The 18488-nt window shown below is 51.0% G+C and overlaps 1 protein-coding gene across 9 annotated transcripts in view; it reads right to left on the reverse strand.

Moving 5' to 3' along the window:
* agap1 (ArfGAP with GTPase domain, ankyrin repeat and PH domain 1) overlaps positions 1-18488 on the reverse strand; it is a 117432-nt gene that overhangs the window by 88811 nt on the left and 10133 nt on the right. For 5 of the 9 annotated variants that reach the window (XM_076723276.1, XM_076723273.1, XM_076723275.1 and 2 more), the window contains exon 1: positions 1571-3651. The exons of the other annotated variants lie outside the window; for them this stretch is intronic. In XM_076723276.1, coding sequence (XP_076579391.1) covers positions 1571-2813 — 1243 coding nt within the window. In that variant the 5' untranslated portion in view covers positions 2814-3651. Of the gene's footprint in view, positions 1-1570; positions 3652-18488 lie in introns of those variants that run through there. 9 annotated transcript variants of the gene reach the window in all.

Consider the following 18488-nt stretch of genomic DNA (forward strand, 5'->3'; position numbering starts at 1 on the left):
AAAAAACAGGCTGGAGGACAATTAGTCCTAAATATGTGGTTTCTATTTCAGGTCAGGAACTGTTTGTGCTGTGGAGCTGGCAGTGAGTTCACGGTTTATGTTCAGCCATTAAACACACACACACACACACACACACACACACACACACACACACACACACACAGCAGAATGAATGGCTCAGACCTGGCTGAGCTGCAGAGGTGAGAACACGTGAAACTGCTGGAGGCCAAAACATCTGGAGGAAGACACACATCTGTGTGTGTGTGTGTGTGTGTGTGTGTGTGTGTGTGTGTGTGTGTGTGTCTGTCTGTCTGTGTGTGTCTGTCTGTCTGTCTGTCTGTGTGTCTGTCTGTCTGTGTGTGTGTGTGTGTGTGTGTGTGTGTGTGTGTGTCTCTCTCTCTCTCTGTGTGTATGTGTGTCTCTGTGTGTGTGTGTGTGTGTGTCTGTCTGTGTGTCTGTCTGTCTGTCTGTGTGTGTGTGTGTGTGTGTGTGTGTGTCTCTCTCTCTCTCTGTGTGTATGTGTGTCTCTGTGTGTGTGTGTGTGTGTGAGTGTGTGTGTGTGTGTGTGTGTGTGTCCACTTCCTCTCTGTCATGTTTCCACTCGTGTCCTCTGGATGGAAAGAGGATGCTGATGGTGTGTGTTTGTGTGAACATGTGTGCACACATAAAGAGCGCCGTGCTGCTGTCAGACTCCACCTGCACCATGTGACCAGACGTCAGCTCCTTCTTCTTCACGCTCTGACTGAGCTCCGACTTCCCCTCTTACTTCATTTCTCCCACGCTGCTATTTTAAACCCCTTTTTCCCTCCTCGCTCGTCTTTTTTTGGACGCTCCTGCTGGGAAAAAATCACTTCTCTGCTGTTTGTTATCTCTGCGGCTTCCCTTTGTTTCAAGGTGAGATGGATTTACGCCTCCTCGGGGACGATCTCTCCATCTCGCCGCCGCTGACGGAACATTTCTGCTCGTTGTTTTCTGGATTTGTGCTTCGTTTTAAACTGAGAACAAACGTGAGCTCAGAGTAATGAAAGACAAACAGCAGCGGCTGATGGCTGCTGCCACAACCAAACATCACCCTGCTGTCCAAAACAAACGACCGAGGACACGCACACACACACACACACACACACACACACACACACACACACACACACACACACACACACACAGATCTGTCCTCCCCCACTACAAACACACACTCTGTGAAGATCTCCACTTTAAAATCACATTACGTTTCTGCCTCAGTGTCGACTTAAAGAAATGTGACAGGTCCAACTCAGTGTGGCCCAACCTGCGGTTTGGGACCCCACAAAGGGCCCCGAGATAAATGTGAGGGGGTCAAAAGATCAGAAGGGATTAAAAAGAAACATGAGATCACTGTTTTCTGACTGAATGAAGAAGAAATGGCTCTGGTTCACCCTAAAGGAGACGTTCCTTCACTGTGATAGGCTCACAAACCAACCAATCAATCAATATCAACATCGATCTCTGAATGACTGAACAACAGCATGAGGGAAACCTGAATCTGTCCCACCGCCGGTCACATGACACCTGACAGGTGAGCGTGTTTTACCTTCAGTGCTTCCTCCGTTCACGCTCTCCGTGCTGGACTGGGACAGCACCCTCCTCTTGGTCCGCCGCAGGGATCGGTCGGTGCTGGGGCTTCCCACCGGGGTGGAGGGGGACGCCGCGTCCCTCCTGGAGAAGATCCCACTGAAGAAGCGAACCAGGCGCCTCTCGCTGGAGCGACCTCCTCCTCCCCTCAGCAGGAGCCCCCCTCCTGACCCGTCCTTCTCGGCCGCCAGCCGCAGCAGGTCGCTGTTGTCCAGCGTCCGGTTCTTGTTGCCTCGCGCTCTCTCCCAGCGGCTCAGCTCAGACATGGAGCCCGTCTTGTTCAGGACGGCGCCGACCTCCAGAGTCCTGCTCTTCTGTCTGGTGGGGTCTGCGAGGCGAGAAGCCAGGGGCGCGTCGGCGGCCTCCGCATCCTTCTCGCCGCCGTCTGGCGTGGCGTCACGGCCGATGCAGCCCGAGCTGCTGTGGTGTTTGTCTCTGGAGAGCGCCCGCAGGCGCAGCAGCTCGCCGCCGGTCCAGTGCCTGAAGCTGAAGCTGCGGCGCAGCAGGCCAGGAGGCCGCTTCAGAGGAGGCGTCTCAGGGGAGGAAGCTTTGGCCGCTTTGCCGTTGCTTTTGGAGTGAGACATTTTCCCCTCCCCGTTCAGAGGAGCATCAGGGCTCCTCTCCTCCATGCTCCTCGCTTTCAGGAGCCTCTTCTTCTTGTCCATGCTGCCGTTCTCCACAGCAGCAGCTGTTTGTGGACTTTCAGTACAAACATCCTCTTTGAGTGTGTGTGAACGGTCTGCTTCCTGCTCCCGGCTCTCCTGAGTCTCCTCCTGAGACTCCCCCTGACTCGGTGCTGCCAGGCTCTCCGAGGCCTCTCTGCTGTGCTCTGCCACCGGGCTGGTGGCCTTCTCCTTCTGTAGGACATGTTTCCTGGAGACTTTCAGCCTCCCCAGCTCCAGCTGCCCCGTGCTGAACGTCCTGAAGTTCCTCATGTAGCTGTGTGACGACGAGAACTCGTCCGACTCGTCATCCACCTCCTGCAGCTGCTCCAGCAGCCCGCTGCGCTGGATCTCCACCGAGCCCTCCCGCCGGAAGGTGCCGACCTTGGGGTTCTCCGCCCGCCGGGGGCCTGACGGCGGCTCATCCCCATCATCTAAACTCTCCCTCTTCACCAAGGTGAGGGAGATCCGGTAGACGGTTTTCCTCTGAGGCGTGCCCCTCTCCATCCTTTCAGCGCAGCTGGTGTCGAGGAGGTACATCCCTGAAAAAGAGTCGCTGATCGTCCTCCTCAGCTCTCCTTTAAAGGCAGTCTGCAGAACTAATCCACTTATTATGAGACTGAAACGACGTTTTAATTCTTCTATGATATTTGTCTGACAGTCTTATCAAATAAAAATGAGGTTTTCTGTTGTCGTTTTCTCCAAACTAACCTCGTGAATGGGCTTAAATCCAACGTGGAAGCTGTACATTAACTTGAATCGTTGCTCCGCAGACGGTAAAACGGGTTCAACCACATCAGAAAAAACTCCACGGGGCAATAACCGACATCTCCCTCATCCAGATGTGCAAACAGCGCGGACTTTGACGCAGGAAATACATTCCGCGTTCATCCCTGCGGAATTAAACTGGCAACAAATGCAACAAACAGGCGCGTCCTCCGCTCCTCTGTCCGGGTCTGCAGCAGGCGACCCCCGGCATGGAAAACACTTTTCTGTCCGGACACAGCGAGTCTTTACCACCGCGAGTCCTCCGCCGTGCGTCCCGCTGACAGCTCTGGATCCTGCTCCGGTGTCCGCGTCTCCATTACAGACCTACGGAGGGTAAATATTATTCTACCGCCGCGTCCCGGACGGTGCCAGTGCGTCGTCTCCCATTGTGTGCGCACATCCCCCGCAGCGCGGCGCAGCCAGCCGAGCCTCTTTCACCTCAACCCCGCTCCGATTGTGATTCAAATGTTGGTGTATTCAGAGCCCGGGACCCGGACCTGGCCTCCCCTCCTCCGCTCCGACAGCTTGAACCTCCCTGAGAGCGACACAAGGCAGCCGTGGTCCCGCTCCCTGCTCCGCTGCTCCGCGCTCCGCCTGCACACTGAACACACTCCGCTCCGCACACCGACACCGACCGTCCGGCAGCAGCTGGGGAGGATGGGAAAACCCGGAGCGGAGTCCGCGCAAAGGCTGGACCCGGATCCGGAGTTCACAATGAGCGGCATCGACGGAACAGCCCAGCTGGTGGAGGAGCTGAAACTCTGGGACTGATCCAACGAACGTAGGACACATTTGTGTGCTCAGTCCTGCAGGGAGCAGGTCTGAGGGAGCAGGTCTGTGGGAGCAGGTCTCAGGGAGCAGGTCTGAGGGAGCAGGTCTGTGGGAGCAGGTCTCAGGGAGCAGGTCTGTGGGAGCAGGTCTCAGGGAGCAGGTCTGTGGGAGCAGGTCTCAGGGAGCAGGTCTGAGGGAGCAGGTCTGTGGGAGCAGGTCTGTGGGAGCAGGTCTCAGGGAGCAGGTCTCAGGGAGCAGGTCTCAGGGAGCAGGTCTGTGGGAGCAGGTCTCAGGGAGCAGGTCTCAGGGAGCAGGTCTCAGGGAGCAGGTGGACTTTCAGCAGCGACAGATTCGACACACAGCACATCTTAGAAAATATGATGCTTTGTCACTGATTTGAACAAACCAACAAATGAAAAGTGGTTCGACTGAGCTTCATGTGGACCAGCAGCAGCAGAACACTGCTGACACATTTCAGCTTCAGTGATAAAAATACAGAAAACAGTCACAGGAGCCATTTTCTGCACAATAACAACAGCTTTAACGTTTGTCCACCTGCAGCTGTTATATGTCTGTGCTTGTTCAGCCAACATTACATCTGTTATCTTTGCTTGTGGACAATAAAGTTTATTTTGAACATTATTACTCTTTCTTACTGAACACAGGAAATAAACACACCTGAGATTTAAATGCTGTTGACTAAAATAACAGAAGGTCATTATTAGTTTTCTAAGGAATATCCTCCAAATTTGACACGAAACGCTGCTTTTTCACTCAGTTACAGTTATTTTCCTTCTCGATCGATCGATCAATGAGCCTGTAAAACATCTAAAAACCACAGTGAAACATGTTCAGATGTCACAGAAAACTGACAAATATTGAAAAATGAGAACGTGGAAGCTGTAAAGTGACTAAAATCAGCAGCCTGCAGTCTTTATATTTAGGTCAGCAGGACAGGCTCAGCACCACAGAAGAAGAGACTCCAGCTCAGGTTTCCCGGCCGACAGCGGAGCGTACAGCAGGGTGGAGCCTCCTCTTTCTCCTCTCTGTCTGTCAAGCTCTTTAAAGCCTCCCGGGCAGCCATGGAGGCGCAAACACTTGCACAGAGGAGGCGATGTGGCGGTCCAGGCAGCAGGCTTTTCAGAGCCTTGATGTGGAGACGGAGGCTGAGCGCACACTCACATCACTTCAAGCTGTTTTAGAGGCTGACTGAGTCTACAGGTACGATTTCTGACTGTCCTCTGCAAACGTCCTGAAACAGCTGGACTGCTCATCCGAAATGAACCCTGCCACAAACATCACCACCAACAACGAAACGGCTGCTGAGGCTTGAGTTGTTTCAGTCAGCAGTAAAATAAAGTGAGTTCTTCTCTTTCACTGAAGGTTTTCCTGCCCCCCGACGCTCTATTCACGTATTTCATGTCGCGGTCATCAAACAGCATCAGCTCATCGTCTCTGATCGGCTTCATCAGGTTTCAGTGTCCAATGAACGGACACCATCAGTGGGTTTCCTGTGCACTTTAATGTGCTTCATAATCACAAAGTGTGTCATGGCTGCACCTTTAAACACTGACGGAGGCGGAGAAACGTGAGTCCGGGCTGCTGTGATGTGATCTGCATCTCTTTGATCATTTCCTAAATTAAAATCTAACTTTAAAGAGAAATCCTGAGTGGAAACTGGTTTTCTCAGCGTTTTCTTTCATCCTGTCTCCACCCGTCCTCTCGGCCCATCTGAGAGGAGGAGGTGGGTGGGGCGGGGGGAGATTAACTCCTTCCCCCGCCCCACCCGAACCTCCACCTCCACCCCACCAAAAACTCGCCCTCTGACGCCTTCTGGATTATTACTGGGATTAATCAAGATTAGAGCGGCAGCAGCTGGCGGCAACTTTCTCCTTTCACCTCGCCACTTTCTCACACACACACACACACACACACACACAGCAGATATGTTAGCACATGTGCAGAGTGAAGCGCTGACACACACCTCTCATCTCTTCCTCTGTACTTTTAATTCACTCCCACGTCTTTCTGTGTATGTTGGGCTGTCGTTGCTGAGCGCGCCACGCCGAACATCAAACGCACCTTCAAAAGGCCTCCACCTGACGAGCGCGGCAGCGGCACATGAAAGCAGCCGACGCGAGCGACGCTTCCACGCGTGCGATGGCGAGCACGCGGCTGGACGGACGGGCGCAGCAGCGCGAGTGTGATCTGATTTTGGGAAGGAGAAATGAAAGTGCCACACACGGGGAGCATGAAACGTGGAGGAGGAGGTGGAGGTGAACTCCCAGCGGCTCCATGTGGAGATGCTAAATTAAAGGCTGCGACTACGCGACATCAAACGCACCTCCCGAGCCGAGTGTGATAAAGAGTGATGCTGCAGGTCCTGAAGAGGCCATCATGTCATGAAGAGAGGAGCCATCAGACGGACTGAAGGACAGCGTCCCTGAAGCCTCTTCAAACTCTTCCTCCTCCACAACACTTATTATTATTCAACCTTCTCATCATATTTGCATTCGCGTAACTCAGTTTTCTGTGTCTGAACAGTAAAACCCACGCAGACCTCCACCCTGCTCCTCCCTCCTCATCCACAGACTCCTCCTCCCTAATTGCAGTGCAGACCATGAAATCTGCTTCAATTAGCCCAGTTTGAAGTGAGCTGGGGGGTGAAGAGGGACCACCTGTCCTCCACTCACCCTTGACTGACTCCAGCACAGCCTCGTGTTAAGAAGAAGACCTGACTGGTGTTATTCTGCTGGTTGGCAGTAAAATGTTCAGGAACACGCCGGCGCTCTGACCTGCAGTGCTTTCCTGTGCAGGTGGAGATGGAGAGTGACTCTGAGCAGGTGAATAAACGCGGACAGAAGGTAACGAGGTTCTCTGGAGGTCACCGCTGCTGCTGTCCTTCTGTTTCCATTGATCGAGGCGCTCGGAGGCGGATCAGAAACCGATCAGAGGTGGAGCTGTGTGATCCGCCTGAGGCCAGCGGCCCCTTGATCAACACGATCAGGAAACACTGAGGGGTTTAAAAGTGGACCGAGCGAAGCGTTGCAGCGGTTTCCTCCCCGCTCGCCTCTCAACCCGTCCTTCCTGACGCCGTCGCCTGTCATTGTGGCATAACCCTGACTGAGCTGCAATGAAAACGCTCAGATCATCCCGAAACCAACGAGGAAGAGAGCCTTTCCTCCTGCTGCTGTCAGAGTTCTGAGAATGATGTAGAAGAAGAGTGTGCGTTGAGGCTGCAGCTCGTTAGCTTCTCGTGGTAGAGAAGCTGCGTCTCCTCTTCAGCTGGTTTCAGGGTGGAAGACGAGCGGAGCTGCTGTCGTCTCCAGGCCGTCAGAGGACGTGACGTTAGCGACCTGCTGCTAACTGTGACACACGTTCACTCATGAGTGTGCTTCAGCGTACATCTTATCTGTCAGCCAAGCCAGCTTCCCAGGAGGAAGCGTAAAGTTCCAATCAAAGTGAAGCGTATTGGAGGAGCTCAGAGGTCTGCAGGCTTTAATCTGTCCACAGGTCTCTGGAGACACTGAGGGTCTTATCAGGACCTGCAGCCTGCAGCTATACAACCCCCCCAAACGCCCCCGCCCACCCCCGAGTCTGCCCGGACCAACGCTGGAGCGGCGATGCTGTTTGGAGCAGGAGGCAGAGAGCGGCTGGAGATTTAAAATGGAGGCGAGTGAGCACAGACAGGTTAACCAGGGTCAGCCGCAGCGGGGACGAGACGGAAAAGGACGGACACACGGAGACAAATGAGCCCTGATCCCAAATTTTAACCATCCGACCTGCAAAACACAACACTTACACACTTACAGGGAGCGCAGATTAGCGCAGAGGCTGCTAAGCTAAGCTAAGCTAAGAGCTGTAGCTTCATATGTAGCGCACAGACATGAGTCTATTCTTCCACCTGAAGCTGCTTCATTCGTTGGCTGAGTGATGCTTTGTTCAGAGCGTTTCACTGTCAGGGTGTGTGGAGCCTGATGCTGCTGGAGGCCTCCAGGTAAAAAGGTGGAGGAGGAGGTGGTGCTCATCTGCTCACACCTCTCTGCCTCCATCACATGAAATATGTATGCGCAGGGCGGACAGACAGCACTGAAGCATGTGTGGTATTGCATGACTACGAGGGCCGTCGTCTCCTGGAAGAGACGGCGAGGAAGCTTCAGGACGAAGGAGGAACTTCAGAACTCACAGGTGAGTCACACCTGGCCGGGCGGAGGATTTGGTTCAGGAATGTCTTTGACTCCTGAACTTCACCAGAGGACACACGTCTTTAGGGACAGCATCTTACCAGTGTGTGGACCAGTGATCACAGAGTCCAACAGGACGTCTTCAGATGTCTCATTCTGTCCAAATGTCCAAAACTCACAGAGATTCAGTGTAAACAGAAAGAAAAGCAGAAAATCTGACGTCTGACTTCATCAAGACTGAAACGATTTGACAATTCTGACTCTTTACACACTGTAATCAAGCTTAACACACACACACACACACACACACACACACACACACACACACACACACAGAGGTTAAACAGAGTCAAGGTGCCACTGTGTTTAACAAACACCCAGCAGGGAGAGCTGTACTCAAACACGGCAGGTTTGGTTAGTGTCTCCAAAACACACACACACACAAACAGTCACAGTCACACACACACACACACACACACACACACACACACACACCTCATCTTCCTCCTCCTGCAGGAGTTCAGTTTTTTTCTGCTTCAAAGGGCGAGGGAGCGGCAGGAGGCACGGCTCCCTCCCCTCCGTCCCCCCCCCCCCACACCGCCTCACCCCCCTGGAGATGGGGAAAATGGGTCAGTTAGCAGAGGGAGGAGGGGGAGGAAGAGGGGAGGCGAGGAGGGGAGGGGGGAAGCCCCCTGCTGGCAGGAGGAGGCACGTCCACACACACTGAGAACATATCAGAGGAACACTGGGCTCATAAAAATTCAGTCAGAGCAGAGAATTCTGGGAAAATTTGCACACACAGACATGGTAACACATGCACACACACACACACACACACACACACACACACACACACACAGTATGCATGCACACACAGGCCTTCATGTATCCAGAATCAAGAAGCACAGAGAATATAAAGTACCTACTGCATGTCAAGAGATGGTAACACACACACACACACACACACACACACACACACACACACACACACACGAACAGTAGTACTGACAATGCAGCAACCATCATAAATTCACTTTCCTTCAGGCTAACAGGCTAATGCTAAGCTAACACAACCAAACGCACAGAGGGCGTCACGCCAACATCATGACATCACGTCTGATTCAGAGCACAGAGGTCAAAGGTCAAAGCAACACCTCGGTGACAAAATCAGCCAATCACACGACCAGAATCCATTTACATCACAGTTTAGACCATTTCTTAGCAAATCAGATTTGACAGCGCAGTGAAGTGAACATTGTCTCGTTCAGCAGGTGAGAGTGAGAATGAAGGTGCTTCAGCTCTTACCTGTGATGAGTGACAGCCGGCCGACAGGTGAACAGCAGCAGGACATGAGAAGAGAAGAAGAGAAGAAGAGAAGCCAATCAGACGAGGTTTAACACAGAACAAGGGGACAACAGAGCAGAGAGATTCATGGACGCGTTGACTTTGAATCCATGGTTTGGATGTGCACCATGTGACCACAACACCTGGACTCTGTTCTGCCTCTGTGAGCTACGGCAACACAGGAGGACCAAACTCTCACCAGCACAGCACACTGCTCAGCCTCGCAACAGACGCTTGACCTTCAGGTGTTATATGCAAATGAGGTGTGGCAGGTGTGTGCATGTTCAAAGTGGAGGTAAAAAAAAAAAAAGGAGAGTGAACGAGGAGACGAGGAGAGAAGAGGAGGGGCCCACCCCGTGCTCCAGACGCAGGCCGTCTACTGAGCACGTGCAGAGCGAGCAGACGTTCAGGGGACTGCGAAGAGACGAGAAGACGACACGTCCTCACCTTGTCCTTAAATCAACTGGAGCTGCTGACATTGATCATTTTGACTTGAACTGATCGAACAGATTCATTGATCACGTGTTTAAAACGATCGATCGCGTTTGAATCAAAGCTCTGAAAAACACCCACAGACACACGGCTGCAGCACAGATGGAGGTCAGCTCATCATGGATTCATGAACCTCTGAAAACAAGTACAACATCTCTCTCACACACACACACACACACACACACACACACACACACACACACACACACATCTTCAAGTGTGCAAGGAGGAGAGAGAAGAGACAGCTGATGTCCAAAATCCCATGAGAGGCCAGACTGAACACAAGCTAACACACATAATATGCTAAAACACACACACACACACACACACACACACACACACACGCTGTCGTATTTTAATCCCTGGCTACAATGGGAACCAGATGCTTGGAGCTGAACACAAACGCTGCGTTAAACTAAGACTCTGATTGGTCCGAGGCCAGGAAGTGTGGAGCGGGAGGAGGTCCCAGGAAGACGAGGAGGTGAGGGGGGACAGCTGGGGACGGGCTGATAACAGACCCCACCTGACTCGACCCAAATCAGAGAGCGGAGGGGGAGAGAGGACAGCAGGTGAGGACTGAGACGGAGGAGAGAGAATTTTAAAGCTAAAAATGAGACGGACGGATTCATGTCCTTCACATTAAGAGACAGGAAAGATTGAAAAGGATTAATCGTATGTCCAACTACAGGAAGACAAACTGATGGTTCTTTCAAAATAAAACGCTCCATGCTGCGTTCAGTGTCAGTGAGCTGGAAGCTGTGAATGAGGCCTTTCTGTTTTATAAATGTTTTTTATGAATAATAATGATAAATGCTGAAATAATAGACGATAACTTGATATGTCGTCATTTTGATCATCTTTTCGAACAGAAATGATAAAGAAATCTTCACTTCCAGCCTCACCAATGAGAAGATTTGCTGGGAAATATTACTGAACATGAACACACACACAAACATGAACACACACGATAAAAGAAGTGGAAATCTGAGAATAAAGGTGATTTTTATGACACGGAGACTGTTTGAACCTCAGCAGAGACGTTTGGGATTATCTGAGAGGATGAATGGAAATGTCACACAGGAAGTGTGTGTGTGGGTGTGTGTGGGGGGGGTACATGTATGCACAAACAGAACACACATGTATATATGTACACACACAGTGTACACATAGAGTACACTCGTGCCCTCGAGACATCATTAGAGAGCAGAGAGAGGGAGGCATTAATTATTCAGAGTCCTGTGTGTGTGTGTGTGTGTGTGTGTGTGTGTCACAGTGATCAGAGACAGCTGATTGGTTCTCAGCTCTCACTGAGCTGTGCAACAGAAACCTCTGCAGTTTGATGAATGTGATCCATCAGATGAAGAGCAGCAGGCCGAGGCTGAGATCTCCATCATCATCGTCATCATCATCATCATCGTCATCATCATCATCGTCATCATCATCATCATCCTCCTCGACTGTCAAACAGCAGCTCTTTGATTGTTCACGTGTTCACAGTCAGAAACACACTCACATCAGTTATTTCACCACTTCATGCTTCATCACCACACGAGTCAATGCTGAGACATCAGACGACGAGCTTCATCGATTCGAGGAAGACTTCAGGTCTTTAACACGTATTATTCAGCCGTGGGTGAAGCACGCGGCGCCTCCTGTTGCTCGCCTGGCACACCTGACGCCTCTGTAAACACCTGGCTGACATGAAGCCTGGCTCAGCGGCAGCAGCTGTGCTCTGACCTGTGCTCCTGCATACATACATTAGTAATGTGACTGTGTGTGTGACTGTGTGTGTGTGTGTGTGTGTGTGACCTACTTCTGCTGGCCTCATCCTCACTCATCCACCCCCTGCTCTCACCTCCATCATCCCCGTTAAGACCTGCAGCGTGGTGACCGGCGTTAATTCATCAAATCAGGCTGGAAATGTTCAAAAACTTCAAACTGAGGTGTTAATAATATCTGTAAGCTGACGTTTAGGACGACACCACACAGACAAACTCGTTGTCTTCATACTGTCATCATATTTATTGTGTTTCACATGTGTTTTTGCACATGTCCATCCCATAATCTTCAGAGCTGAAGCCTTAAAAAGTGTCTCCTCGTCCTTTAACACGTCAGTCTGGACACTGTTCACGAAGGAGGACAATCACAAAGAGCCACAGTGTCAAAATACTTCAGTGAAGTACCAGTAGTACTGCAGTACTTTGAACAGCTCGTCTGAGACACAAACACACTGTGGCCACGCACAACCACCCACACACACGCACACACACACACAATTCCCAGCATTCCTCCCATTCCAAACACACCACAGCTCAGTGCTGCCACCTGCTGGCCAGCCTCAAACACACACACACACACACACACACACACACACACACACACACACACACACACACACACACACACGCACACACACACAAACACTTTCGACATCCACATTTAACACACTCCTTGTACGTCTCTCTGTCCTCATCTCAGTGTGTCTTCAATGTTTTGGACAACAGAGGCCTTCAGGGACCACGACCGCCTGAAGGCCAGCGGTGGGCTTCGTTTCAGGAGCTTCACAAGTCCAGAGAGTTGGACATCAGACGTCTGTCCTCAGGTGTCATTAAAGTCACAGCGAGACGTGTCCTGATCACGTGTCAAACGGTGCTGGTTTGGGACATGAGCTCTGAAACGCTGCTCTGTCCGTCCTCTGTCTTCGCCTCCACTTTGGACTCCAGACAACAAAACCAGCAGGTGAACGTGAGGAGGATTCAAGCTGACAGCCGTGACCCAAAAACAGGCCAAATATCCACCGGTGGAGAGGACAGAGCCTGAAGTCCGCTGAGAGACGAGGAGACGTAACGAGGGTCGATCCCACCAGCAGAGGGCGCTGCTGCCTGGAGAAAAGCAGAGAGGACACACCGAGCTGAGCCCTGTTTGAAGACGAGCTTCAAGATGAGATGAGATGCGTTTTAGGAAGGTTTCCATGACTGCGAAGAGGTCGGACAGAGCGTCTCCAGGCCCTCAGCTGGACCTTCACGCTGGTCCTCAAGGATCAAAGAACATCTTGATCTTTTTCCATCGGGGCTGAAAATCATCCTGAAAACCAGGAAGAAATTCCACAATGATGGAACTGGTTTCAAGAGTTCACTGACCAGTGGGAGGCTGCTGGAAACCAGTGACTTCTTTCACTGCTGCTGACTGAAGCTGATTGTAGGTCACCGTGCTGTGGCCTGCAGAGGGCGCCGGTGCTCCGAGAATAACCCGACTGTGATTTAGTGGGTCAGATTCCACCATGCTGGTTAATTTTTAAAAACGTCTGTGTGTGTGTGTGTGTGTGTGCTGGCGGGCAGGACGGGCTCGCTACAGCTGGTCTCTCAGGTCTCACAGAGCATTCAGAGACGCTGAAAGTGTCCTGAAACGTAAAGATCACAGGTTCAAGACCCCGACGTGTCTCACTGAGCAGACACATCAGCCAAAGACACATCCTGCAGCTCCCAGAATGCCTTTCAAAGACCCACCAGAGATTCCATTGGCCAGACTGGACGATGCTTCGGCCTCTGTCTTAAATTGGCAGATTTCCAAAGGAGGTTTTGAACAGGACTTTGCACAAATTAAGAAAAAAGGCTTTGTTGCAATCCAAATCTTACTCTGTCCCCAAATTATGCTCTGATCTTGAACCATGCATGCTCAGGTAGAAAGCTTCAGAATCCACATGTAAAACATCAAAAGTCAGCAGGATGAAGATGAACAGAGACAGAACCAGGCTTCATCCTCATCATCCTCTTTTTAAAATCACTGTTCAACATGAAGTACAGCTGTGAGGAGAGGCAGGATGAGGCTTGTTCTGCAGAGAGTGAATCATATGTGAGTGAAAAGAACAAAACCCAGTCGATCTAAATATACAGCGCACACACACACACACACACACACACACACAGACACACACACACACACACACACACACGCACACACACACACACACACACACACACACACACACAGCCCACAGGGATAAATGCAAATGCAGGCAGACACATCCAGAATCACAGTAACAGCCGAGAGCCAAACACACACATTTAGAACAGTCCCTGAAACACACACACACACACACACACACACAGACAAACACACTCAAACATGAAATGGCAAACACACACACACACACAGAAGATCCTGACTGGCCTATAAGGAACGAGCCTGTGGTGATCTGCCTCAGCTCAGCCTGTGATTGATCGATCAATCGATCGATTGAGCTCATCATCAGTAATTAAGAGCAGCCACTTCCTGACGAAATCCCGCAAAGTGACGACCTCATCTGACTGCTGCTTCCTCATCACCCTCATCCTCAGGAGCTCCTAATGATCACCCGTAAGAGGTTTAAAGGACAGAACTGGTTCCAAGACCGCCAGCGACCACGGCATCAAAGATTATTGATCGATCTGCCTCTGATCGTCTCCATTAGTCACTTTATCTTCTCTGAATGGACGACCTTTGACGAACACTCCACACACACTCAGATGGTTTGAAAGACAGAAAAGCAGCAAATTCTGCCTGAAAATGACGAACAATGAGTCGATTCATCTTCTACCACTGAATCGACTGAGGGACGGGGACCAGTGTGTGTGTGTGTGTGTGTGTGTGTGTGTGTGTGTGTGTGTGTGTGTGTGTGTGTGTGTGTCCACGTTCAGGCCAGACTGGTGTACAATTCATCTCTGGGAGACAGTGTGTGACCTTGAAAGGAAAAATCAGACTCTCTCTCTCACACACACACACACACACACACACACACACACACACACCCACAGAGCCATAACTCTGCTGCCGTATGAACCGGGACAGCGGCGCACCGTCTCAGCAAGCCGTGAATCCTCCACCTCATCAATAAACTGGGACAGCACTGCACCAGAAACTGGATCTGATGCCAAACACGTCCTCTTATCAATGATGTCTCAACCAGATTCATGTGACGTTTCATTCATCCAAACCAGAAACTCTCCTTTGTTAAAAAAAGAACACATTGTGAGACCTCTTACGTGATTTTCAGCTCATTTTAAAGGACTGATATCAGTGTATTGAGTCTATTATTGATAATAATCCAACTAAAATGAAAAAAGTGCATTTTCTCTGTGACTGAAGTCCTTGGACCATTTGTCCCCGGCGACGAGTCTTCCTTCATATCATAAAAGAGGGATGAGGACGGGGGAGAGACTTCCTGCGCCGCTCAGCCTCCTAAAATAGTTCAGCAGTAATGCAGAGATGAATCGAGGGTCTGTCTGAGGCGCTGATTCAATTGGCTGATGAGGTTAAAGTTCATGCTGCATTCGCTGGAGTCACGTCCAAATCAGGACACGATCTCTTCGTCATCAATACAGATTTTTAAAGGAGAAGTGCAGTGTTTTATTTACAACCCTCAAGATCAAATCGAGCCTCATCATTTATATCTATTCAGTGATTGGCTCTGCGTAGCTTCGACTGTCAGTGGCGGGGTCCGCCTTCCCCGCGCTGGGACTGACAGGAAATGATGCAGCATGTGATCCGGTGTTATTAAATTGACTGACATCAGCCTCGCTAACAGAACATTCTCCTCTGCGGCTGCTTCTCGTGCTTTTATTGTGAAACAGTGACAGGAAACGACGCCTGCGTGTCGCTGTTTTTTCTACCTTTGCGGCAGGTAGACGCTCGCTCTGAGGCGGCGGCGACGATGTTTACATTCGCCTGGTGTCACTTTACGTGCTGCTGTGTCAGCGGTCCTTTCCAATGACCTCTTCTCCAAAACGGGCTGAACATGCGAGGAAAACGCGCTGCGCTCACAGACGCAGGCTGTGGCGGACGGTCGTCCGTGCTGAGAAGACAAACTGTTGATGACACACACAGTTAGACGGAGTTTGTGCAGATGAGTGTGCGGCGCTTGTTGTCGGTCGCTGGTTTCCTCTCTGCTGTTTTCCCTCTCGTCTTTAAGAGGAATTTGGGGCTTCCCACACAGGCTCCAATTCACAGAAGTCTTATTTTTCTCCCAGAATGCTTTGTTGTTGGAGGCGTGGCTCGAGGGATCAGCTTTGTTTCCTCTCCTTTCTTCTACCTCCTACCCTCCTCCTGTTCTCCTTTTCCTTCCTTCCTTTCTCCTCTCCTGTCTCCTCTTTTTCTCTCCTTGTCCCTAATTCAGGTCTAATCCTTTTCCTCCTCCTTCATCATCCTCTTCTTCTTCTTCATATCAGCTATTTTCTCCTCCGTCCAGCTTTAACACAACAAAACAGCTCAGCTCTCTTTGGAAATAAAGCCCTCCAGGCGTGACGAAGCCACCGGGAAACTTTCATCTCTCCGTCGCCATTTCTTCAAATTTTAGGACAGAACACATTCCATCACACTGTCACACAAACAGATATTTCTGCCTCTTTGAATGCCGTAAATTCTGCCAAAACAAGCAGCCAATGAGGTGAACGGCCTTTGGCGTCATTTTTAAAGTGTCATCAAACAGACAGAAGGATCCTGTCAAAGGCTGCTGCACGACTTTAAACTCCTGATTTCACTGGATTCTGTTCGATCAACGTTTCAGCATCTCAGACACCGGTTTGTTGTTATTATTATTATTATTATTATTATTATTATTATTATGAAGATTGTTCTGGCCTGCTGGAGGCAGGAGATGAGGAGCAGAGAATCTGTGTCAAATGCTGAGGAGATTCGAAGCGTCTGAGGAGCTCGATGAAGCTTTTTGTGGGGAACAATTTGACGCAGTGGGAGTTTCTGCTGAAATACTGCAAATCCATAAAAGACTGACAGACACACACAGCGCTGCTTCAAGGGTGAGTCATAGAGGAGTCACTCAGGAGTGGGAGGACGAGAGGGGAGAGGAGACGAGAGGAGAGCGGATAAGAGAGAGAGGAGAGGAGACGAGAGGAGACGAGAGAGAGGAGAGGAGACGAGAGGAGAGCGGATAAGAGAGAGAGGAGAGGAGAGGAGACGAGAGGAGCCAAAGAGCAAAGAGGAGAGGAGAGGGGATGAGAGAGAGGAGAGGAGGCAAAGAGGAGAGGAGCAGAAATATGAGGAGACAAGAAAAGAGGAGAGGAAACAATGAAAGGAGAGGAGAGAAAATAAGGAGAGGTAACAACAGAAGAGACAAAGGAATCATGGGGGTGAGGAGATGAGAGGAGACGGGGAAGAAAAGAGGAGAGGAAACGAGGAAAGAAAAGAGGAAAGTAAAAAAAGGATGAAAACAGGAAACTGAACTGTGATCGTTCTCTCTCTCTCTCTGCTCATCACAGCAGACAAGCTCGATCGCCCCAATGACTCACTCTCTCACATCAAAGCGTCAGCTGGGAGGAAGTGACCAATCCCAAACGATCACCTCACATGATAAACACCACACACACATCCAGCAGTGAAGAAGAAAGAGGACGGAGAGGGCGGGAGGTCAGAGGTCACACACACACACACACACACACACACACACACACACACACACACACACACAGGTAAACAGGCTCATTGGTCACAGGTGAGAGGATCATTGGGTCTGAAAGGGGCGTCCTGGGAAGGCTCAGTCGATCAGAGGATGGAGAGGTTCACCGCTTTGTGAACACATGATTGGATGAAGGATGTCCCTGCATGGACTCAGGAAACGCGTGTGTGTGTGTGTGTGTGTGTGTGTGTGTGTGTGTGTGTGTGTGTAAACAGCTTACAGTATTACGGGGCTCCTGTGCCAGGGGCCCTGTCCGGCTGCCAGCCTGTGGCGCCCTCAGACCCCGCGGGGTCAGCGCTGCTGTCCAGCTCCAGCTGAGGCAGATTAATAATCCCTTACTTAAAATGAAGCGATTTACGCGGCGGGCTGCTGGACACGCTGTCCCTGAATGTGATACTGCAGGCGAGGAGGACGCAGCAGAGCGAGCCGTCACGACCAGCGCTGCACGACGCTGCTGCCAACACTGTCCTGGTGTGACTCACTGATCCCTGCTGGGACGTGTGCTTGCGGTGGGAGGTCAGAGGTCATCACCAGCAGGTCGTGGTGTTTGTTGACATTAAGTCTCTGCGTTCATCTGGAGATCTGACTCTGGAGCTTCTTCCATCTCTCAGACGTCAAACGTCTCGCCGCCGAGCAGCGCTGCGTCATCCAGAGCTGACAGACAGAAAACAAGAGCAGGATCAAGCGTCCTCCGGCCAGATGGCGACCTGAGACAAAGGCGGGGTCCTGTGCAGGCTGAGGGGACGATTGATTTCCTGTATGGAGGACAGATGGGGACGAGTGTCGACCCTGTAAAAGCACTTTCTGTGCCGCCTGTGGTTTATGGCCCTCTGAGGCCACCGTGGCTTCTGAAGGACACTCACCGTCCTCACAAACGGCAGCTCGTTGTGTTTGCAGTCGCTGAACAGAAGAAGCTCGTCGATGCTCAAGAAAGAAGAAGAGAAATTCAGCTTTAACACAGCGACCAAACAACAGAAGGAGAAGAAGAGTGACGGCGCCATCCGTCCTCCGGTGGTATCACGAAAATCTGATATCGGGACCAAAACTCCAAAATCAACCAAACGCTCGGCATCCCCCCACTGCCTGCGCTCACGGAGCCGCTCTAATCAGGCGAGCTGCTGGTGGTTGTGGAGTCAAACTAATTAGGCGATAAATCATTAATCGGTGAACGAGGCGAGGCCTTCAGGGGCTCAGAGCATCTGCTGCGCC

The sequence above is a fragment of the Chaetodon auriga genome, chromosome 23 (genome assembly GCF_051107435.1).
Source record: "Chaetodon auriga isolate fChaAug3 chromosome 23, fChaAug3.hap1, whole genome shotgun sequence".
Lineage (NCBI taxonomy): Eukaryota > Metazoa > Chordata > Actinopteri > Chaetodontiformes > Chaetodontidae > Chaetodon > Chaetodon auriga.